This window comes from Notamacropus eugenii, chromosome 5, assembly GCF_028372415.1.
Source record: "Notamacropus eugenii isolate mMacEug1 chromosome 5, mMacEug1.pri_v2, whole genome shotgun sequence".
NCBI lineage: Eukaryota > Metazoa > Chordata > Mammalia > Diprotodontia > Macropodidae > Notamacropus > Notamacropus eugenii.
In genome coordinates this window covers 73,159,437-73,183,578 of record NC_092876.1, presented here as the reverse complement: position 1 = coordinate 73,183,578, position 24,142 = coordinate 73,159,437, and the positions used below count along the sequence as shown (strand labels likewise).

General features: G+C 40.6%; 1 protein-coding gene and 1 long non-coding RNA gene across 12 annotated transcripts in view; one reads left to right on the top strand and one right to left on the bottom strand.

Annotated features, from left to right (window-relative positions):
• PHC2 (polyhomeotic homolog 2) overlaps positions 1–24,142 on the top strand; it is a 148,477-nt gene that overhangs the window by 101,799 nt on the left and 22,536 nt on the right. For all 11 annotated transcript variants that reach the window (XM_072609695.1, XM_072609688.1, XM_072609691.1 and 8 more), the window contains 2 exons: positions 8,082–8,506; positions 8,878–9,043. In XM_072609695.1, the coding sequence (XP_072465796.1) occupies positions 8,082–8,506; positions 8,878–9,043 (591 nt within the window). The remainder of the gene's footprint in view (positions 1–8,081; positions 8,507–8,877; positions 9,044–24,142) is intronic.
• LOC140504568 (uncharacterized) lies at positions 7,015–11,507 on the bottom strand. Its single transcript, XR_011967150.1, has 2 exons — positions 11,291–11,507; positions 7,015–9,161 (listed from the first exon to the last, which is right to left on the bottom strand). It is a non-coding gene; the product is annotated as an uncharacterized lncRNA (long non-coding RNA).

The following is a 24,142-nucleotide window of genomic DNA, read 5'->3' as shown; positions in this document are numbered from 1 at the left end:
CAAAAAATAATACAAACAAGAAGAAAAAAAAGAATGCAATTCAGCAGAACTAATCAATACATCAGTTATATTATACAATTTATACAAATTATACAATGTTCCACACTCATAGTGCATTTATTCCATCTCTACTTTGGGGATAAGCTTGGTCATTATAATAACCAGTGTTTATTTTGATTGTCTTTTCCATTGATATGGGCGTTATCATTGTGTTTATGTTCCTGATTCTTCTTACTTTACTCTGCATCAATTTGTATAAATCTTCCCAGACTTCTCTGAATTCTTCATTTTTATTGTTTCTTATGGTACAGTAATAATACATTTGAGTATTATGATTTGTTTAGCCATTCCCTGAATAATGAACATCTGCTTTGTTTCCAGTTCTTTGCTACCAAAAACAGTACAGCTATTGAATACTTTGGTGTATATGAACTCTTTCCGTCTCTGACTTTCTTGGGGGCTTCTCAGGAACTCAGTATTTCAAGATCTTTTGGACTGGTTAGTGGCCTAACTCAGTGATAAGGATGTGCCCCTCCAGGTGAGGACATCCATGCCATCCTTCATTCAACACTGACTATTTGTGAAGCTGGAAGAAGAGGGGAAATTGGAAACCCATGGAAAGCCAATAAGGGAATCCCTAGATCACACCTAAAACCATATCCCTGTGAAGGACCCTGGCACTGCCAAAAGAACTACAATGGTTGGTTGCTTCATTTCCCAGAAATCTCCAGCTATTTTATCCCAACTTCTCACTTGGACAGCTGCTCTCACTGACCTACTGAAGCACTGCAAGGTTTACCACTAGACACTGAAAAGATAAAGTGTATACTATTATCATAACAGTTTAGCTCAGCTCACTTTGATAGACCTAAACGACCAAGATTCATCATAGGGACACATCAGAGGGACAAGAGGATCTTCACAGAGTTTTTCCTTGAGATCAAACTGTATCTCTCCCATATACCAGTCCTGCATCTCTTTCTCCTTCAAGCTGACTGCTCCTGAAAGGAGCTAAATAATAGAGAAAAAAAGAGCTTCTCACAGTACAAGTAGCCCTGGAGGCCCTGACTGGAGGGAACATGACATTTCCTTATTGTCCTGACCAGAAGTGCCCAGAGTACTTCTAGACCAGCTTTCTCGCAACAGAGCTAATATCGAATTTATCGTGCACAATTTAGTGGTAGGTTCACCTTCACATTCCAGGGCATCACAAGTTGTGGGCAGGAATATTGTTTGGAAAACCAGAATTTGGATGCCTAGCAGTGCAGTGACTTCATTAGGCCCTCTTACAAACAATAAGATTTGTAACTACTCAACACTGACTAGACTGATAAGAAGTTTGCCGGCAGCAGATACAGAATGCCTTTTCTCCACATCTAGCCACCTCCCCTCTAAACTGTCATGAACCCAAAGGAAGACTTCTGAATTGGTTTCTTTGTGCCTCTCAGAGAAGTGATTGGGCACAAAGGTAGACCTTGGACTTTCAATGGCCACAGACATGTCATAATATCTACTGGAGCCTATAAATTATAGGCCAGTGAACTTGATTTTTATTAATTGAATAATTTATTAATTGGATAGTTCTAGATTCAGTCATTGAAGTGATAGTTGGTATATATCAAGAAAAGCAGGTGATGATTACAAAAATCCAGGATGACTTAAAAACATCATGCTAGACTAACATTTTTGATAGAATTTTTAAGAGGAATATAGTAGATGTCATTTATTTAGATTTTTCAAAGTGTCTAATGAAATATCTCATACTATGCTTCTGGAAAAGAAAGATGTGTACTAGATGGTAATATATTTAGGTGAATTTGAAATTCGTTGAATGCCTAGACTCAGAGGCTTGTCATTAATGATTCCATGGCAACTTTGCAGGCTATCTCCATTGGAGTTCCCCAGGGATGCATGGCCCTGTGATGTTTGGCATTCTTATCACTGACTTAGATAAAGGCATAGATGGCATGCTTCTCAAATTTGCAAATGAATCAAAGCTAGGAGGTATAACTAACACATTGAATGCCTGAGTCAGAATCTCAAAAAATCTTGACTCAGCAAACTACCTGTTTTTGTAGGACTGAAAAGCTAAAAATGTTGTTTACCTTTTTAAATACAGATCTTCAGAGCTACATTTAAAGCCCATTGTATAAAAGTACTTATGAAAACCATCTTGTTCACAGAAAATCAGAGTGGGAAGGGGTGTCAGAGACCATCAGGTATCTCAAGTAGGACTCCCCTTCTATAGCATCCTTGATGCTCTGAACAGTGATCAGCTGACCTCAGATTGGAGACTTCCTATGAGAGAAGCTTATCTCTTAACACAGCCAACTCCACTTTAGGACAGCTCTATTTGTTAAAAAGTTTTTCCTTGCATCAAACCAAAGCCTGCCTCTCTGTGACCTTGATCTGTTGCTTCTTGTTCTCCCCGCTGAAGACCAAACAGAACAAATCTAATCTTTTTTACCATATGACAGTCCTTCAGTTACTTATAGACAGATTTCCCTTTGCAGGTTAAATATCTCTAGTTATTTCAACCAGTGTTTGTATAGCATAGTCTTTGGTCTCATCACCATCCTGGTTACCTTCTCTCTCTCAGGTTTCTGTGCATGGGACCACCTTAGCTCCTATGGGGTTAATTATCATCTTTATGACAACTTTCTCTTAAGCTTTGGTCCGGGGATGGGGAACCTGTGGCCTTAAGGCCACATGTGACTTTCTAGATCCTTAAGTGTGGCCTTTTGACTGAACCCAAATTTTACAGAGTTTTTTATTTATTTATTCTAGGTCTACCTTGCTCAAGAAGATTCTTCAGCCTGGTTACTTTTTATTTCATATTATTCCCCTCTGTTCCAATAAAACTGGTCTACTCATTCTTCCCCAAATTCTACATTCTATCTTGCATCTTTATGCCTTTGTATAGGCTTTTCTCCTTGCTCTCTCTTTAACTTTACCTGTTAGAATTCCTTGCTTCCCTTAAGACTCATCTGAGGTGCTGCCTCTCACTTGAAACCTTTCCTTATTTCCCTTGGCTGTTAGCAACTTTCTTTCTTCTCAAATTATCCTATATTTATTTATCTGTCTACATGTTATATCCCCACTCCACCCACCAGTTGAGGGTAGGGACTATTTGTGATTTGTCTTTGCATCCCCAATCCCTACTACAGTGCTTTGCATATAGAAGACACAATATATGTGTATTAAATTAAGTTATATTGAGCACTTGTAAGTTTTTCAACAATTACTTCTTTGCCTTCAGCTATAATGGTTCCATTATCATCCACTGATGAAAATAGGCCATTTATAAAAATGTTAGAAGATTTGCTCAATTTTATGTTTGTTGTCCCAAGTTCATCTACAAATGCTCTCAGGAAAATCTGACTCTTTTCAGGCTTATTTTTCTCATGAAGTGCCTTTTACTGTTTTATGAGAAAAGAGTACTGGTCATAATTTTTATCTGCCATGACTTGTTTTTGATATATTCATGATGATATTTAGTGACCATCACCCTTCTAAGGTACTCCCAGCTTAACTATTTAATAATAAAAAGTTTTGCTAGAAATTGATGCCAAGTTCAGCATCCTGTATGTGGAATCTACTACTTCTCCTTTTTGGGAATTGAAACATCTCTGTCTTCTATTCCTTCATCACCTCTTGATTCTCTACAAAGATTACTGATTATTGGTTCAGCTGTCCCATCCACAAGTTTTTTCAGTACCATAGAATACAGTTCTTCCCAACCCAATAGTTTTAAATTAAGCTAAATGCTCTCTTATAATCTCATTTATCCTATATTTTGATTTCTTGTTAACCATTTTTGTTTTATTTTCTTTGATTCCCTGATTTGGAGATCATTGCCTTTAATGTTGAAAACAGAAGGAAAGTAGGAATTCAATAATTCCACATTTCTCTCGGTTATCCATGATCACCTTCCTATGCATAATAATCATTGGGACTATCCCTTTCTTATTTTCCTTCCATTAAATTTAAATTTGATTAATCAATTTTTCATTAACATCTATTGTGTACAGAATATTCCTAGATGCAGAGTCTGGATGAGTCATTGTTAGAGCTGTCCTGGGGTTTACAGTCTAGGAAGGAAATAGGTCATGTGACCTCTGGCCCATTCCTGAAACAAACTAGGTCCATTCTTGAAAGCAGTTCAGTAATTACTCCTTTGGCTCAGGTCAGTTTGGCTTGTTTCTAACTTTTATCAAGAAACCCTTGGCTCCCATGCATACATACATCCAGTTTCTAAGGCACAGAATGTAAAAAAAAAAAAGGTTAATCATATCCAAGTGCTAGAAGTACCTAAACCCGTATGTAGTCCAGAAAGTCTTCCCTGCTGGTAGGGCCAGCTCCCAGAAGGCGCCTGCCTATTCTGTCACTAGAGGAGTTACCTTGAAAGGTAATCAGGATTTACTCCCAGATTCTCAGAGTTAGGAGGGAGTTCAGGGGCCATCTAGTCCAATCTATATCTGAACAAAATTCCCTCTACAATACATCCTTTGATTTTCCTAAGCTAGATTTGAGCTGCTTCCTTCCCTCTCCATGAGGGGAAGAAAGGGCCAACTATTGCTAGGGAATCAAGCAGCCTGACCCTCTGCTGAGCTCCACTTTTCCTCAAGGTTTTAGTTGTTCTTGATTTCAGTAATGTTTAGTCGAGGCCTCCAGCTAAAGCTAAGGTCTTCTCAAGGAGACTGGGTTCCGAATTGAGATCAGGGTTGCTAGAGTCAGCCTTCTCCTCAAGACCTGCACAGTCCACATGATTCATGGGACCGAAGAAAGGCATGGTCCAAGTTTGTTCATACATCCTCATCATGTCTCTTTGCCTCATTGCTCCTAGGTTTTGACCCTTCGGTTGGTCCTTGCATTTACAATTCCACACAGCACTGATTTTCCCCATGTCTCCTTTCAATGCCAGTAAATGTGAAGTTCAGCTTTATCCTGGTCTCTTAGCTCCCTTTGAGACTTGGAAGCTCTGCTTGTGGTTGCACTGCACTAGCATATTGCTGCTACTGCTATGTACTCCTCTACCTCAGGAAAATGTTACAGCTCTTACAGTGAAGCTGGTCACACTGCCACATTCCCAATTCTTTTTGTTTTAGTCAGGACCCATCTGGTTCATGAAAGAGCCCTGCAGGTAGTTGTGAAGATGTCTGACTTGCTGGGCCCAACCAGTCCTCCCTTCCAGCCAGGCTAAGGTGACTGAATTCCATTATCCTTTTCTTATCTAACTTGGGGTGCAGTCAGTGTATCCTCCAACAGTCATCCTACCTGATGACTATTTGGGGATATGGGGGAAAAACATTTTCCATTCACTTTTCTAATTTGTCATTTTCTTCATCCCTCCTGCGGACTAGGGCTGGGCGATCCAAATTTCCCCAAGGCATGGAAAAACCTCCAGAAAACCATTGAGACACTAGAGAGGGAGGGACAGAGCTGTTGGTTTCTACTAGAAAACCCTGCTGCAAAGACAAAGGCATGTGAGCTTCTTAAAGACACAGAGATAAATATGATACATAATATAGGTATATGACTGTAACAGTTATGAAGGTGGTGCTTTAAGGTTTACAAAACAATTTACTCAAGACAATGCTGCAAGGGAGTTAATCAAAGTATTATTATCCCCACTTTGCTGATGAGAAGACTGAGGCTAAGAGAGACTTACCCTGGGGCCCACAGCGAAAACATTTCAAAGCCAGGAGTCACCTCTTCTATGCTTTTTTCTACAACTTTGCCCACACTGTTTTTGTTACTTTTTCTTATTTTTGATGGATATAAGCTAATATCTGAGCTATTTTCATTTCTTTGCTAATCAGTGAAGTTGAACATTTTCAAGTAATAGTTTAACATTTCCTTTTTTTGTAAATTGCTGATATAAATTTAGTTCAGTTCAAATATTTTCTGAGTGCCTACTCCACACAAAGCACAAGATGATGCGAAAATGAATATGAAATATCCCCTGTCTTCAAGGTGTTTACATTTTCCTAGGGACATGAGGAGTGAAGGGGAAAGAACACATAATATGTGCACAAATAAGTAAATAGCACCTGAGAAGCAATAGAGCCCTAATGATCACATGACGGTAGATGGAAGAATCAGGATCCAAAAGAATCTTGACAGACTGTTGACCCCAGTTGGCTGAATCTTGTAATATGAAATTCATTAGGGATAAATGTAAAGTCTTGCATATTGATACAAAAATCTCCTAAGTACAAGATAGAGGAGGTTTGGTTAGACAGCAGTTTTGAAAAGCATCTGGTAGCTCTCTTATATCACAAGCTCCACATGACTCTGTGATGTGGCAGCCAAAGATGCTCATGCAGTTGGGCTCCATTGTGCAGGGCATAATTTCCATGATGGATAAGTGAGAGGCCTCCCCTACTCTGCTCTCATAACATTCCATCCAGAGTATTGTATGTAGCTCTGGGCACCATGATTTAAGGACGTGGATAAGCTAGAGGGTGTCCAGAGGAGGGCAGGCAGGATAGCCAAGGGCCTCCAGTCCTTGCTTTATGACTGTTAGTGGAAAGAGCTGGGCATATTTAACCTGAAGGAAATCTTAGAGGGAAAAAAATCAATGTTTTCAAGTATTGGAAATGGTATCATATGGAGGAGGGACTCCCCTTGCTTCATTTAGCCCCAGAGGATAGAATGAGGAATGAGCGAAGGAAGCTGCACAGAGGCCAATCTAGACTAGAGGGCAGGAGAAACTTTCTAACAGTTTGAGTTGTCCAAAGTGTAAGGGACTGCTTCCACAGGGGATGGGTTCCCCTTCCTTGGAGGTGCTTATTCAAAGGCTGGATGACCACTCATCAGGTACAGTATAGGGAGGATTCTTTTCCCCCATGGATTAGGTAGACTAGTTACCACTGAGGTCCCTTTCCATTTTCAAATCTTGTGATTATGTGATTGGGGGTGGGACAAGAAAGGTGTCATCTTCTGATGGACCTAAGCCAAGTGGCTTCACTCTTATAAATGTATATTATTATAGAGATTCTCCAGGTTGAGTTTTTTAATTGCATATTTTACTTTATTTTTATATAATCAAATACATTTCCCATGACTTTTAACTTTTTCTTCCATTTGTTCAATGAATAAGAAATTTACTCCCTTCTACTACTGAGATATTATTCCTTTTATTTTTTTACTTTTTATGATCTTTTTGTTTATGTTTGATTCTTTGATCTGATTATTTCTTTTTCTTTGGAACTTTAATCCCAGGCTGCAAAGTCGTGAACATAGGCACTTCCCAGGCAGTTCCGCCTTTCCTGAGAACACTGGAAACCTATTTATTTTGCATTCAGAATCTTTTCTGAAATTTTGGCTCAGGGCCCTAGAATTTAAATTCACTCTTGTTCACTATGTGCATGTGATTATAATTGGCCAGTTGTGAATAACTTGTGGTACCCAGACATGACCATGGCTCCCTGTAGATCTCTAGCTAGGAGTCTCTTTCTGTGGAGGGGCAGACATGAAGAGGGCAAAGCCCACTTTTTTCATCTATTCAAGCAAACTATCCAGGGATAAGGGTGTGGAGTAGAGGCAGTCCATCACAAGTATATTTCTTGAGACCGTGCTGTGTACCAGTGCACTGTGCTAGAAACTGAGGGGGATACAAAGAAGTTTGAGAAGGTGATGATCCACATGGACTCCTCTCATTGAGGAGATAAGATACATAATACATGTGAAAAGGAAACTAACCACACAAAGCAGTAAATGGTAAGTCCCAAATGAATATAATGAGCTCTGTGGGGGTTCAGAAGAGGGAGACGGCACTTGCTGCTGCCTCCAGACTCCAGGGCTCTCACTAGGATGAGGTGAGAAGAGATGAGCCTTAAAAATGGGCATGATAGCTGATCAGCAGACAACTTGAGGAACTCAGTACATAAATCTCAGGGAACTATTTACAAGAACAGAAGTGCAGCCATGTCAGGGGACTGACTAGGCTCTTTGGCTCCATGTGGGAAAACAAGGGGATATGAAATGGGGATAAAAGTGTTGGGGACCAGGGAGGAGGACACAATGGGAGCCAAGGCTGAGCCACACTACCTAACTTGAATCTTTCTCCCCACCAGCCTACACCCAGTTGCAGCCACACCAACTCCTTCCACAGTCCCCATCAAAGCACCTGCAACCCCAGTTTGTCATCCAGCAGCAGCAGCAGCAGCAGCAGCAGCAGCAGCAGCAGCAGCAGCAGCAGTCCCAACAGTCCCGGCCCCAATCCCAGTCCCAATCTCAACTTGCCTCAGCTCTGCCAGGAGTAACCATACAGTCCAGCCCTGAAGTTCATGCCATGTCCCTAGGCCCAGCAATCCCTACCCTCCCACTGCAGTGTCCTGCTACCAATCAGCACAAACCTGGCAACAGCCAGCACGGCCAATCCTCCAGCCCAGAGTCTGGGCCCCAGAATGGACATTCTGAGGGCCTGCTCCATACCCCTCAACGCAGGTTCCAGCATACATCAGCTGTCATCCTCCAACTACAGCCTGCTTCACCAGCGGTGAGTTAGCCAGTCCCCGAGGTGTGTCCCTTTTTTTGGATAGCCACAGCTTAGACAGTCCACACCCAACTTGGCAACCTTCCTCCCAATGTGGGATGTGATGCTGGCTGAATGTTTTGAATCTGCCTGGGTATTCCAAGAGCCTCTTAGGTACCATTTATCCAAAGAGGGGCAGGGCAAGGAAAGATCTATGTATATGCACCTCCTCTGGACTGACAGAGTCTGGATTTCAAAGTCTTTGTCAATTTCCCATTCCAGAAGCAGTGTCCCAGAGCTTGTGGTTCCATCTTTAACAGAAGTGTTCAAGTATATGGTGGGAGGGACAGGGGGAACTCCTAAAGAGATCATCCCTCTCCCCTATTCCTTGACAGACTCAACAATGTGGTCCAGAAGCCTGGAAGGAGGCAATGCCCAGGGAGAAGAGTCTGCCTGAGACCCTGCCCAGCCCAGCAGCCCAGCAACCAGCCACCCTCACTCCCCCACCTGCTGGTGCACTCCAGCCCACAAGTTCTGATGTTCAGCAGTCTCCAGCACATGGTAGGGAGAGTGGGGGGGCAGGATTCCTTGGGGAAATGAGACAATTTTCCTCAGCTGCTTCCTGGACATCTGGCATGGGCACCAAAGTGAGTGGGAAATTGGTAGTCACTGAAAACACCTAGAAGAAGCAAGCAGATGAGGTGAATAGAATCTGGAGACAGGGAAAAACAGAAAGAGGTAACTGAAAGGGGAGTGTCTAGTTAATTCCAAGGAAAGGAGGCTGTAGAAGCAGGAGATGAGTGCCAAAGTACTAAAGCCTGAACACTAAGCTCTGTATCTCAGTGGTGGCCATAGTATGTGAGGAAATGTTGAGGTGGAGAGTGAGGATAATTCTCCAGAAAAGCAAGGCCTCACATCCTTTATGCCTGAAATGCATAGATAATTCAGCAAGTATTTGGGGTCTGAATTATTAATGTGAGTGTAAATTGCAACTTAAAAATGTTCGTTTGAGAGACATTGTGGTGGAGTGGATTTGAATCCCAGTCTGATCATTTACTACCTATGAGACCTTGTTCACCTCCCTGGGCTTCATTTCTTCATCTGTAAAATGGAGCATGAAGTTGAACTTGGTGGTTTCCAAGGCTTTCTAGCTCTAAATCTATGAACTAAATCTTTTTAAGAAATTCCAGGACTTTGTACTATGCAGTAATTATTATATACTCACTTAGGAATGTTTTGTGTCAAATATTTGGTATAATAATAATTTTGCCCACATAGGCATAAAAACTGAGAATTTGGTCCAAGAATTTGAAATGGGAAACCTGGCAAGACCGCCTTAGTGCTGAAGCTCATGGATGAGGACAATGGCTAAGAGCCACAAAGGGTGGGAGGTAGGGACTCAGGAGTGGGCCAAAGAGAGCACTTCAATCCAACCTAGTTTGACTATCCACATAGCATCTAGTGCCCACTGCTAGGTTTGCCATCTGCTCAGGAATGGGCATACATGGATTTTTCCATGTTCTCCATGTTGGGCAGCTCTGCCAGAACCCTGCGCCTTGGTGGAAGATATCATACTGCCTCAGCTTCCTATTGGATTTCCACCCTTTCATTTCTTGCCTTTCTCAGACTGCCTGCAGAGTGGTGTTGGCACAGAGTTCAGTGGCATCATGAGCCACCTATAATTGAGAAAGACAGTTCCTGCCAGTGTTCTGAGTATTTTTCAGACCAGAGCAGAGAGAGAGACAGGGAGGGAGGGAGGGAGAGAGAGAGAGAGAGAGAGAGGGAAAGAGAGAGAGAGAGAGAGAGCAGGGAGAGAGAGCAGGGAGAGAGCAGGGAGAAAGAAAGGGGATTCTCTTGGGGATGGGGAAAAAAGGGAAACTGAGATTCAGGTAAGAAGGAAAGAAAAGAAGAATAAAAGAGAAAAGCAAAAGGAAGAATTTGTGAGTCAAGGAAAGAAGAGCACATAAGAAATCACCACCAAAAAGACTCAGGAAGGGACCTGAAAGTTCATCCCAGAGATTTTAATCCAAGGTCTACAGACTTAAAAAAAAACAACTATAATTGTGTTTCAGTGTCATTGATTTCCTTTGTAATCTTATATATTCCATGCATTTAAAAGCATTATTCTCAGAAGGTGTCCAGAGGCTTCACTAGACTATCAAAGAGTTCCATGACACAAGGTTAAGAACCCCTAATCTAGTTCAGCCTCCTCTCCAGCCAAAATGTCCCTACAGATAGTGCTGCAGCTTCTGCCTCAACACCTAGAGTGAGACTAGGAGCACACTGCTTGTAAGACAGCCCAGCCTGTTCCCCTGGAGGATGGCTGTCCTTGCTCTCCTCTGCAGCTAATCTTCCACAGTAGAGTCCTTCACATATTTGAAGACAGCTACGATGTCCTTCTCTTTTCAGACTAAAACTACTGGTTTCCTGAACTGTTCCTTAGCTCTGTATGGTCTCATGTGTATCCCACATGTCACTCTCAGCCCTCATCTATAGTCTTTGTCCCTCTCCTCTGAACATGCTCTAGTTTCTCAGTGTCCTGATTAAAATGTGATGCCTAGAAGTTCATAAATTATCAAAACTGGGTGAGACTTTAAAGATCATTTAATCCAGCATCCTCATTCTACAGAAGAGTAGACTCTTCTGAGTGAATAATAGGATAGAGTGAATAAGTGGCAAAAATATTTCTGGTCAGGTGCTCTTTGAGCCTCTCAAACAAAGACATTTTCTCCAGGCATGGTCTGACTAGGGTAGATTATAAAGGCACCATTACCTTCCTTCTTCAGGATAACCATGTGGTCAACTTACCTCCTGTTTGAAGCCAGCTCTCTTGTTTATCTCTGCAGCCAGGTTGATGAAGAGTCTTGGACCCATGTTTAGCCTGGAGGAAAGAACACTTGGAGACATTATAGCTGTCCTCTTGTATTTGAAGGACTTTCCTGTGAAAGAAGGAGTAGATTTGCTTTATTTGACCCCAGAGGGCAGAATTAGGGGGTAGAAGTTATAAAGAGGTAAATTTAAGGATTTTTTCTAATATCCTTTAAAAAATTTTTTCAATTAACGAAAATCTATTTCCCATACTTCACACTTCCCCTCCTCCATTGAGAAAAATAAAACAAAATAAAATCATTATAATAAATATGTATAGTCAAGCAAAACAAATTCCTGGATTGGACATGTCCAAAATATATGTGTCTCAAGCTGCCCATCACCTACATCTCTGTCAGGAGGTAAATAGCATATTCAGAGTAGGTCCTCTGGAACCACAGTTGGTCATTCTGTCAATCAGAGTTCTTTAGTTTTTCAAAGTTGTCTTTACAGTGTTGTTATTATAAATTGTTCTGGTTCTGCTCATTTCACTCTGCATCAGTTCATACAGATTTTCCAATGTTTCTCTGAACCTATCCCTTTCTCATTTTTGATAGAATAATAGTCTACTACATTCATAGAACACATTGTTCTGCCATTCCCCAATTAATGGACACTCCTTTAGTTTCCAGTTCTTAGGAAATACAATGTTCCTTAAGTTAAATATGGATGCTTTTTCTACTTCTTTGCTCTTTTGGGGATTAAAGACCTAGTAGTGGTGTTGCTGGAACAGAGAGTAAATACAGTTTAGTAGCTTTTGGGGGATAGTTCCAAATTGCTCTCTAGAATGGCTAGATCAGTTCACACCTCTACCAATAGTACATTAATGCATTAATGTACATTTCCTGTAGCTCCACTCCTCCAACATTTGTCATTCTTTTTGCCAGTCTGATGGGTGTGAGTTGGAAGCCAAGAGTTCTTTTAGTTTGCATTTCTCTCATTAGTGATTTGGAGCATTCTTTTTAATATAGCTATTGATAGCTTGAATGTCTTCCTTAGAAAACTACTTGTTTATATCCTTTGGCCATTTATTCAGTGAATGGCTCTTATTCTTATAAATTTGAACCGGTACCTTATATATCTTAGAAATGAGACTTTTATCAGAGAAATTTACGGCAAAGATTTTTCCCATTTATCTATTTGTTATAATTTTAACTGTACTAGATTTGATTGTGCAAAAATGTGTGTAGCTATTTAAAATGGAATTTTGCTTTCCATTTTTTCCTACTAGACTTTGTTGGTAATATACAGAAATGCTGATGTTTTTATATGTATTTATTTTATATGCTGCAACTTTGCTGAAGTTTTCAATTGTTTAATTTCATTTTAGGTGACTTTCTGGGGTTCTCTAAGTAAACCAACCATGTTACTTGCTTAGTAGTGATAATTGTTTTCTTTTTTGCTTGTGCTTATTCCATTTCCTCAAATTCTTTTTTTTCTTATTGCTGCTACTAATATTTTGAGCACTCTATCAGATCTCATTGATGATAATGGACATCCTTGGAACAGTCCTGATCTTGTTGGAAAGTCCTCTAGTTTATCCCCATTGTATATATGCTATCTCTTAGTTTTAGATAGATACTACTCATCGTATTAAGAAAAGGTCAATTTATTCCTCTGTTTTCTAGTATTTTAAACACAAATGGGTGTTGTGTCTTGTCAAAAGCCTTTTCTACATCTATTGATATAATCATATAATTTTTTTTGTTCTTGTTGTTAACATAGTTATGTTTATAGTTTTCCTAATACTGAACCAACCTTATATTTCCAGTTTAAAAACCCTGCCAGGTCATAGTGTATAATCTTTGTGACATAATACTGTAGCTCCTTGCTATTGTTTTATTTAAAATTTTTGCATCAATATTCATTAAGGATATTGGTCTATACTTTCTCTTGTTGACTTTACCAGGTTTAGGTATCAAGACCATATTTGTATCATAGAAGGATTTAGTGGTACCTCAATTTATTTCAAGTAGTTTATGTAACATTAGAATTCATTGCTTGATAGAATTTACTTATAAATCCATCTTGTCCCAGGTATTTTTCCCTCTTTGGGAGTTCATTTACAACTTATTCAGTTTCTTTTTCTGAGACAAAGTTTCTTAAAACCTCTATTCTTGTTCTTAATCTGGGCCCTTTTCATTTATGTAAATATTCATCTATTTCATTTAAGTTGTCCTTTTTATGGCCATATAGCTGGATAGAGAGTTTCAAATAATTTTCTTTATTTCTTTTTCTTTGCTATGAATTCACCTTTTTATTTTCGATACAGGTAATTTGGTTTTCCTCTTTAAAAAAATCAAATTAGCTAGTGGTTCATCTATTTTATGTTTTCTATTTATTGATTTTTCTTGAAAAACCAGCTCCTAATTTTATTTATTAATACCAATGGCTTTTCTTTATGGGTGGTGGAGTGTGCATTCAACTTTTAAAAATCTTTGATTTTTAGGATTTCTATTTTGGTATTTAATTGGATTCTAAAATTTGTTGCCTTTTTAGTCTCTTTTTAATTGCATGTCCAATTTGGTGATCTCTTCTTTCTTTTGTTAATGAAAGTATCTAGTGAGTTAAAACATTTTCCTTAAGCACTACTCTGCCTGGGTCCCCAACATTTTATTATTCTCAGTGTTGTCATTATTATCAGTGAAATTATCTATTGTTAATTTGATTTGCTTTTTGATTTAGGATTAAGTAATTTCATCTACAATTAGTTTGAATCATTGCTTCAATAAACCTTTACTGAATCTCATATTGTTGTGACCAGTAAAGGCTTAATATTTCTTCCTCTTACCATTTGTCTATGACATTTTTACACGCTATTTCATAGCCAATTTTTGTAAAGATACCAGACATTGCTGAGAAATATGTATACTCTTTTCTATTCTCATCTCACTGGAGGGCTATCATATCTAACTTTTCTAAAATTGTAGTCAGGACTTTAACTTCATTATTATTTTTGTTTTCGTTAGATCTGCCTAGGTTGGAAGAGATACATTGAGATCCCCTACTATTTTATTTTGCTATTTCTCCTTGTAACTTATTTAATGTTTAAGTTTTCATTTAAACTTAGATGCTACGTCACTGCATATATTCACTGCATATATGTGAAGTGCTCGTTCATTGTCTGTGGTCTCCTGAAGCATAATATATTTCAGAGTTTCTGCTAAGCTATGATCTTTTCATCAGGAATACTTGGATTCCACTTTTTCATTAAAGGTCCTTTCTCCCCTGTAGGATTATACTCAGTTTTGCTGGTCAAGTTCTTTTTGATCCTTTGCCTTGTAGAATAATGATTATCAAGCTTTCGGCTCCTTTCTGATTGTGGCTCGTTAGTACATGAATTCTTTCTTTTTGGCTGCTTGCTGTTTTTGTTTCTTTTGTTTTGTTTTGCCTAGAAGCTCTGGACAATTTTATTTCATGATTTCTAAAAATATGTCTAGGTGCACGCGCGCACGTGTGTGTGTGTGTGTGTGTGTGTGTGTGTGTGTGTGTGTGTTGGATTGGGGTGGGGGGCAAGTGGAGAGTATTCATGGCCTTTAGGTAGTCTAATGATTAACTTCTATTAAGTCTATTCTGATTTTCAAGGAGTCTGTTGCTTGGGTCATGTTTTATACCTCTTGTACTAAGCTGTTAATTCTCCTTATAAATCCTTCCTCTATCTTTCTCATATTTCTTTTCTCACTCTCATTTACATTTTAAATCATTTTTAAATTATAAAAACTCTTCATTTCTTGCAGGAATTCTGGTTGAATTTATGTTAGAGCAGTTTTTCTTTGAGGCTTTACCCAGAGATGTTTTTGAATCATTCCCTTCTTCTGGGTTTGTGTTTTGAGTGTCCCTGTTAGCATAATAGCTTTTTAGGGTAGGATTTTTTCTAAAATTCTTCCAGTTTTACTTCTTGAATTGGGAATTTGTGTTAGGACCAGGCTCTGTGTACTTTTGGAAGGAATACCTGGGCCTTGTTTGGTTCTGATACTTCATCCTTTGGGTATTCAAGACTCTCATTCATATTGAAGGCTGGGAACCTGCAAGCTTTCAGAGTACCTGAAACTATTTGATCCTGTGCTGTGTACAGTGTCTAGTGTATACCAAGTGCTTAATAAATTCTTATTGACTTATAAATGCTTTATGATCCAAAACAAAATCTGATCACTGCTCTCTTAATCTGAGTTTTGCAAGCTCTTAACTCAGGCTGGGTCTGTGCAACACCACTATGGGCTTGTCCCAGGTTGGATCTCTAGTAGACTGCTACTGACCCCAGCCATTGTCAACTAATTAGAAGGCTCTGCAGGATTAGAGTGACAGAACTACAATTTCCCCCTTGGTTTGAGCCCCTTGCTCTATTTGTAGGCTCCAGAGTGGGCTAGGTGCTGGATTGGAGACACTGCTCTGGGATAGGAGCCACACAGCTGCTGTCAGATTCCTTGCCCAGACCACAGCCTCAGGCTTTGACCACACCATGCTCTGGAATGTCACCCTTATGCACAATCACGTCCTCAGTCATCACTGGATCTGTCTCCCTGCTCTGGGTACAATGACAGAACTGCCTGTTGGTTTCTGTTTCTGCTCCCTCCACTGTGCTAGGTCACTCTATGCTGGATCTGAGACCTCTTCTACTAAACACCTACAGGCCTAGTTCAAGCATCATGCTAAAAGACTGTGTCTGCCTTCCTGGCTAGACATTCCCATTCTCCCCCAGTGTCTAGATTCCTTATGCCAATATTGTCTGGAAAAATGGTTCACTATGATTTTCCAATCAAGAATTATCAGTCTGGTACCCTATGTCTTGTCTGAGTAGTTGGAGGGATGGGGGTGTCAAATGGAGCTAGAATATACTGGTTTTCCTGATCTATCATCTTGACTGGTCTCTGTAAATTTAAATATAACGTAAAGATAAGTTTCCTAATAATTAGAACTATCTAAAGGTGGATTGGACTGCCACTTTAGTGGTGGATTGACCTTTGTTGGAGTACTTCACACAAAGGCTGGACTATCATTTGTCCAGTATGTAGGGGGAATTCCTTTTCAAATATGTCTTGTCCTAGATGTCTTCTGTCATCCCTTCCAACTCTGAAATTCTATAATTATGTAACTCTGTACTTGCACAATTTATTTTCTGTTTAGCCTAAATACATTTCATCGTTTCTATAGCTCCATGACTTCATCTGTGTAGGCCTCCCCGACCCTGTGCCATTTGTAGTCTGCCCACATCTCTTCATTCTCTCCTGGTCAGCATGCTGTAGGACTGTGGGTACAGAACAGCACTTATGCTGATAATGTTATCCTTTTATTTGTACGATCTGACTGGTCTACCTGCCTTTTTGTTACCAGATATCCTTGATGTTGTCTTAAAGAATGGAGAGACCACAGCAGCCATGTAGTCCAACTTATACAGTATACTAAAAACATCCCTAATATAACATGTCCAACAAATGGTTAACCAGTTCTGCTTGAAGATTTCTAAGGAGGGGAAAATCACCACCTCCCAAGGCAGTACATGCTACTTTGGGACGACTCCCATTGTTTGGAAGTTTTTCCTGACATCAAGCTTAAATCTGCAGCTTCTCCCCATTGTTGATTCTGCTCTCTGGAGCCAAATGGTGTAAGTCTGGTACCTCTCCAACATGACAGTCCCTTCACATATTTGAAGATAGCAGTTATATTCCCCCAAGTGTTCTCTTTTACAGGCTAAACATATCTAGTTCCTTCAACTTATCCTAATATTTCATGGACTCAAATCCTCCACCATCCTGGTGGACCTCCCTGGACATTCTCCAGCTTATCAAAGAAAGCCCTTCCTAAAATGTAGTGCCCAGAACTAGACACAGTGCTACATATGAGGTCAATTGAGGGCAAAGTGCAATGGAACTGTGACTTCTCAGTTCCTGGAAAATGTGCCTCTCTTAATATAGCCCAAGATTGCATTAGCTTTTTAAAAATTATTATTTCCATAATACAATGCTGACTTATTGTCAGGTTTGTCATCCACTCAAACTCCAAGGTCTTTTTCAGAACGACTGCTCTCTAACTATGCCTTCCTCATCTTATACTTGGGAAGCTTTTTTTGGATTAAGGTACAAGACTCTTCATTTATCTCTATTGACTTTCATCTCATTAGATTCAGGCAGCTGGGGTTAGTGTCTTGACAAGATCTTTTTGAATCCAGACTCAGTGATCCAGTGTGTTAGTTATCCATTCCAGCTTTTTTCATTTACAAATTTAATAAGCATAACATCCATATTTTTAGCCAAGTAATTGGTAGAATATGTTAAAAAACAACTCAGGGCCAAGCACAGATTCTCTCAGGCTCTTCACTGGAGGCTTCCTGTCCCATTAATATTGAACCATTAATAGCTACTTTTTGAATCTAGTCATCCAACAAGTTCAGAATCCATCTGATTATCTTATTGACTATAATCAGTATCTGTCTTCCCCACAAGAATAATATGAGATACTTTATCAAAAGTGTTACTAAATTGTAGGCAAACTATGTCTTCAGTAGTCTCTGCTTCTAGTAATAATCCCATCAAAAAAAGGAAATGAGGTTAGTAAGGCATGCCTGTTTTTGATAAAAGTTATCCTGGCTCTTTGTATCACTGTCCCCCTTTCTAGATGTTCTCCAATCATCTTTTTAATGATCCATTCTAGAATTTCACCCCCCCCCCCCAAAAAAGAGGTAAAAAGAAAGAGGGAGGCACAGAGACAGGAAGGAAGGAAGGAAAGATGGATAGATGGGAAGGAAACATGCTTCCATCTGTACTTAGTCCATCAGCTTTCTGTTTGGAGGGGGATAGCAGTTTCATCATGAGTTCTTTGGAATTATGCTGATCAAAGTCACTGAATCTTTCAAAGTTGATTATCTTTATAATATTGTTGTTCATGTATAAATTGTTCTCCTGTTTCTGATCATTTTATTTTCTTTCAATTCATACAAACCTTCCCAAGTTTTTCTGAAACCATCTGTTTCATCATTTCTTACAGCACATGGTATTACATCATATTCATATGCCATAACTCATTCAGCCATTCCCCAATTGATAGAGAGTCCCTCAATTTCTAATTCTTTGGTACCACAAGAAGAGCTGCTATAAATGTTTTTGTCGATAGAGATCCTTTTCCTCTGTCTTTGATATCTTTGGGGTATAGAGATCTAGTAGTGGTAGCACTGGTTGAAAGGTTATACGTAGTTTAATGACTTTGGGGGCACAATTCAAATTGCTTTCCAGAATGACTGGAAAAGTTCACATCTCTACCAACAGTGTATTATTAATGTGCCTGTTTCTTACATTTCCTCTAGCATTTGTCATTTTCCTTTTTTGTTAACTTAGCCAATAATGGTGGGTGTGAGGTGGAACTTCAGAGTAGTTTTAATCTGTATTTCTCTGATTATCAGTGATTTAGAATATTTTTTCATGTGACTATTGATTGCTTAGATTTCTTCTTCTGAAAATATTCATATCCTTTGACCATTCATCAACTGCAGAATGGTTTATTCTTAAAATTTTGATTTACTTCTCTGTACTCATGCAGTTTTACAGGACCGTCCCATACTTTTATATTCATCTTCTATTACCTATCCTTGCTGTAGAGGCAGTGAAGACCTGAGTTCAAATGTGGTCCCAGACACTTATTAACTGGGTGAACCTGGGCAAATCAAAAGAGATAATTATTTTTTAAGAGTTTAGTGCAGTGCCTGGCATATAGTAGATGTTTAATAATTGCTTGTTGCCTTTCTTCCTTCCATCCTCAGTACATTTTTTTTGTGTGTGATTTTACATCACTTCTCAGGTACAAAACATCATTGGTAATATGCTTCAGACTGTTTTCACCCACTATGTGTTTTCTATTGCCCTCTGAGGCTCCTATAATTTTCATTTTTCTGGGATTGTAGTGTTCTATTATTTATAATCATATAGCATCGCCAGGAGGATATTGTTGTTAAAAAGCTGAACTTTGTGACGGGGAGCAATTTGGAATTATTGAAAGCTTAGCCCCATTTCCCAAATGCAGTCTTTTCCTATCTCTTTTCATTCAAAATTCCAAGTTCAATTCATTAACCACTTTTAGCTCCTGTTCAAGTTATATATACTCAGACTCAGTGAGTTGCTCATCTAAAAGCATGTTATAATCAGGGCAATATGCCTTCTTTCTTCTTAGCCCAGCTAAGATCCCAGTTCCTCCATGAAGTCTTCTCCACTCCACTCCCCAACTGAAAGTGTTCCTTTCATTTCAAATTTTCTTAGATGTCTTTTTCTGGATCTCTCCTTTGTCCTTGCCTTATTAGTGCTTATTAGTGAACATGTGTTTCTTCACTCCCAAGCTCCTCAAGGGCATCTTTGTAACTTTAGTGTGCCTAGCAAATTTGTCTTACACATAGTAGGCAATTAATAATTGTTCGTTAAATTATAATGACTTTAGACAAACAGCATATTAATGGAGTTGACCCCAGGTCTTCTGACTACAAAGTCCAGCATTTTTTTGGACTACACTCTGCTACCTCTCAATTAAAACTTTTCTGGCCAAAGTGAATTCTGGATGCTGTCAATCTCCTCATTGTGACAACTATTTTGCACTAGTTAAAACATCATTTAGGGCAGCTGGCAAAGGAGATAGATCCCTGGGCCTGGAGTCAGGAAGACTTATCTTCTGAGTTCAAACCTGACCTCAGACACTTACTAGCTATGTAACTCTCAGCAAGTCACTTAATCGCCTTTGCCTCAGTTTCCTCATCTGTAAAAAGAGTTGGAAAAGGAAATGGCAAACCACTCCAGTATTTCTGCCAAGAAAATCCCAAATGGGGTCACTAACAGTTAGACATGACTGAAACATGACGAAACAGCAACAACGAAGCATCAATTAACAAATGACTATGTTCAGATTCAAGTGTTTTTACCTTGACCCATTTCCCATTTTTTCAAAGCTTGTTTTAAAAAGTCAAATTTGAAATACTGTAGTTACACCCAGTATCTTCTCATCTTTATCCTTATTTTTAATTTTGTTTTTCTTGGACCTTTATTCCAAGCAGTCAATGACCTGACTACTGATAGAGGATTCTGAAATGACTCCCATTTTAGTAGTCAGTTATTTTGCAACCCTCTGTTGTTGATGTGGTTATTTCCAAAGTTCTGCGCTTACTGCAGGTAGCACCTTCTAATGCTCTTCTTGAAAGACAATATTCTGATATAGATGTGAGGTTTCTGACTGACATGCAAACTTTTCATTTCTTGATCCCCAAACATATCTTTCTAACATAAATCTTGCTATCCTTTGGCTCAGAATTGTTGAGTTATCAAGGTATAATTTGGTTTAGTGTGGAACATCTTATCAGGTTCTTCAGAGAATTTCTCTACTTCTTCATTCCTTGCAACAGACAGAACCAAATTTCTTCAAGGTAATTTTAAACTCAAAGTCATTGTAAGCATTGCAAGATGGAGTGGCCAAGGATCCCCCTGAAATAATATTTCTTCACCTGTGGGTGCAGAATGGAAGCCTCTCTGCAAACTCTTTTATTCATCTCTCCAGAAAGACTGTATGAGCTACCTGCTGGCTGCATTTTCTTTATGTTTTCTGGTTTCACTTACAACGAAAATGTCAAGATGACTGTGGTTCAGTTCCCAAAGCAGTGTGTCAACTGGTTGGTCATTGGACAAAGCTTCCCCATTGAGCACCAACAGCTCAATTAATCTTTGTAGACAGTCTAAGTATTCTAAGCATCCTCTGCTGCCTTTTCCAGCACTCTTCCATCATGATTGTAGAAGCAGAAGGGGGGCTACATGGGATCAAGAGCTGTTTAGCATTTTTAGCTGTTTCATCGGTTGCCATGGCCCCCAAATTCATCACCTAGCAGCCAACAATAAGCCTCTTCCCACTTAGTTAGGCTGGTCCTCAGACAGCCAACAGTCTGTCACCATGACTGTACTTGAAGCCTTTCCAGCTTGGTGGAACCTGCCAGAGCCTGAATTCTGCTGGATGAGCCTTCCAGAGCACTGACTGTGGAGCCCAAGGATCTAAGTTCAGGTCCTCATTGGTAAAATGAGGGAGTTAGATGAGTTGGTCTCTGAGGTCCCTTCCACAATGAGGTACTACAGCAGGACTTATGTAGAGCAGGACTCTAAACCTATACCTATAAAAAATTCATATTTTTTCTTGTTAATAATAATAGCTATTACTTAAAATAGTGTTTTAAGATTTGCAAAGTGCTTTACATGTTAACTCATTTGATCCTCACAAAACCATGCCTGGTAGATGCTATTATCATCCCTATTTTCCAGCTGAGGGAGGTTCTTTCCAGCTTTTCATATTTTAAAACCCTGATTCTGTCCTTTAAGGTAGTAGCTATTCTTTCCAACTTGGTCATCTGAAAATCTAAGCATGTCTCCTAACTTTTTTCAATCAACAATTTGAATGCAGTTATGGAGAAAAGCAAAGGATAGGTCCCTGTGGCATGCCTTTAGAGAGACATCTTATTGCCACCAATCAGTGGATTGATCAGTGCTCTCCAGTTATGATCGTTCAATCATCTATGAATCCAGCTATTATCATGTAATTCACATCCATCTTGTCATTAAATATAGCCTGAGAATTCTTTGTTATGGCGATGTGGCTTTCCAGGAGGGACATGGAGAAGGATATGAGGGGAAATTTAGGCAATGTAAAAACAAAACGTGTCAATTAAAATAATCTCTCTCTTTCTCTCTCTCTCTCTCTCTCTCTCTCTCTCTCTCTCTCTCACTCTCACTCTTTCTCTCCCTCCCTCCCTCCCCTCCCCCTCTCCCTCTACCTCTCTCCTGGGAGATTTTGCCAGATGACTCCATGTAAGCTTCTTAAACACAAGGCCTATCCTTTCTTACAACGCTTTCCCTAACTCTTTGCACAGGGCCTGCTTCGTAGCAGGCTCGCAATACCTGTTTCTTGAATTGAACTGCTGGAATCAAGTCAAATCAATACAAAAGAAAGAAATGCTGAGCATTTCATGTGTCTGATGCTCTGCAAACGTGTCAGGCACTAGAAGCTGAGGTTATGATCCACTTTCTTTTTTTTCAGGAACCTCATACTTGTAGAGGACAGACAAACATTACACACCAAGAGCAGTAATCCTAGAGCTTGAGGGATGGGGAGGGGCCCACAGGTCATCTTATCCAGCCCATTCTCTTTAAAAGGAAGGAATAAAGGGCATGAGAAAGCACTGGCTGACCTATGTCAGAAAGTGAGGAAGCAGCACAGGCCAGGTTTTGAACCCAGGTCTGCAGTCTCTAAATCCTGAGGAAAAGATGACAGTGCTAAGTCAGGAGCTCTGGCCTAGGAGCACTAAGAGAAGGTGGTGATATTAACAGAGGAAGAGGAGGAATCATGCTTAGTAAGCTTCTTCTGTTTGCTTACTATGTGCCAGGCATTGTGGTGGGGATAAAAAAAGAGGCCAAAAGTAAAAACAGCCCCTGTTCTCTAGGACTTCTAACCTAATGGTGGCCAAAGGAAAGGAAGCAATCCAGCCGTCCTGAGAGACAGAGTTAAGAAATGAGGAAAAGTTCTAGGTATTCCCGTGGGGCAGGGCCAGAAAGGGAAAAGTCTACGGAGGGAAAGTCTAGAAGACAAAGGAACCAAAGCAATCAGACAGAAACAAAAACGTCGGGGAAAGAGATTGTGGTTAGAAAGAAAAATCTTTCACATGGCACCTGCCCGGAAGTGGCAAGAGCAGGGCACTGGAAGTCAAGGATCCAGGTTCACATTCTGACCCTTCTGCTTCTTACGAGCGGCCTTGGGAAAATCATTGCCTTTTCTGAGCCTCAGTTTTCTCCTCTATACAACAGGACTGCTTAAATTCGGTCACCTACTGAGGGCGATAAGCAGCTGGTCCGGGGCCCAGCTTGTCCTTCAAGCCTGGGGCCCAGAGCTCCTGGAAAGCCCTGTTGGTGCCTTATCCGTTTTCATGTTCTCTGGACCCCTTAGCACAGACTCTGTGTGTGACGGGCTTGAGTGAATTTGTGTTGCAAACATGGCATTCAGGTGGTGGCCTTCGGAGCCAGCGCCAGGCTACGCGTGGTTGGAGCAGAACTTGGGAGAACTGAGGGGGGAGAAGAGGCGAAGGTGGAGCAGGGCTCCAAGCCCCTTCCCCAGCCCTTTCTCCTTTAGGTTCTCTAAGAGCTTCACAGAACACTAGTGCTCTAACCTCCGGCTACGCTACTGAGCGGAGACCCCGAGCCGGAGGCTGGGGCAGCTCCGAGGAGGGCCCCTCCTGGCCCCCAGGAGTCTGGGTGCAGTCCCGCCGACGTGAGGGTTGTGTGCGAGGGAGGAGGGTGCACTTGTGTGGGGGGTCCTTAGGAGATCTTTCGGCCCCCTCCTTACTGCGGGTTTCTTCTCGTTCGGGCCTCGGGAGTTTGTTCCTCATAACGCTAGTTCACGCGGCCGTGTGGTATGATTCGCCAAAAAAGACACCCCAGAAGGTCGGGAATTACGAGGATAAGGATTCCCGTTTTACAGAGGAGGGGGAGACTTGCCCCAGGTGACTCGGCCAGTACGTGTCACCGCCCGGTCCAGAGATGCCTCCCCTGCAGGCCCGTAGCTTTGGACGCTCTTGGCTATTACGTGCCTTTCTCCGTTTCCTCCCCCAGGCCCTTTCCGGCGTTCTCCTCCCTAGTCCGACTCCTTCTAGGCTTTAGAACGAGCCTCGGGCTCTGCCCTGGAAACGAGGAGCACCCCAGGCTGGGCACCTCGGGAGCGCAGGCTTCGCCTCTCCCTCCCTCGGCCCTGCCCAGCAGCCCGCCCCTCCCTGCTTCTCCTCCCCTCCCCCTCGGT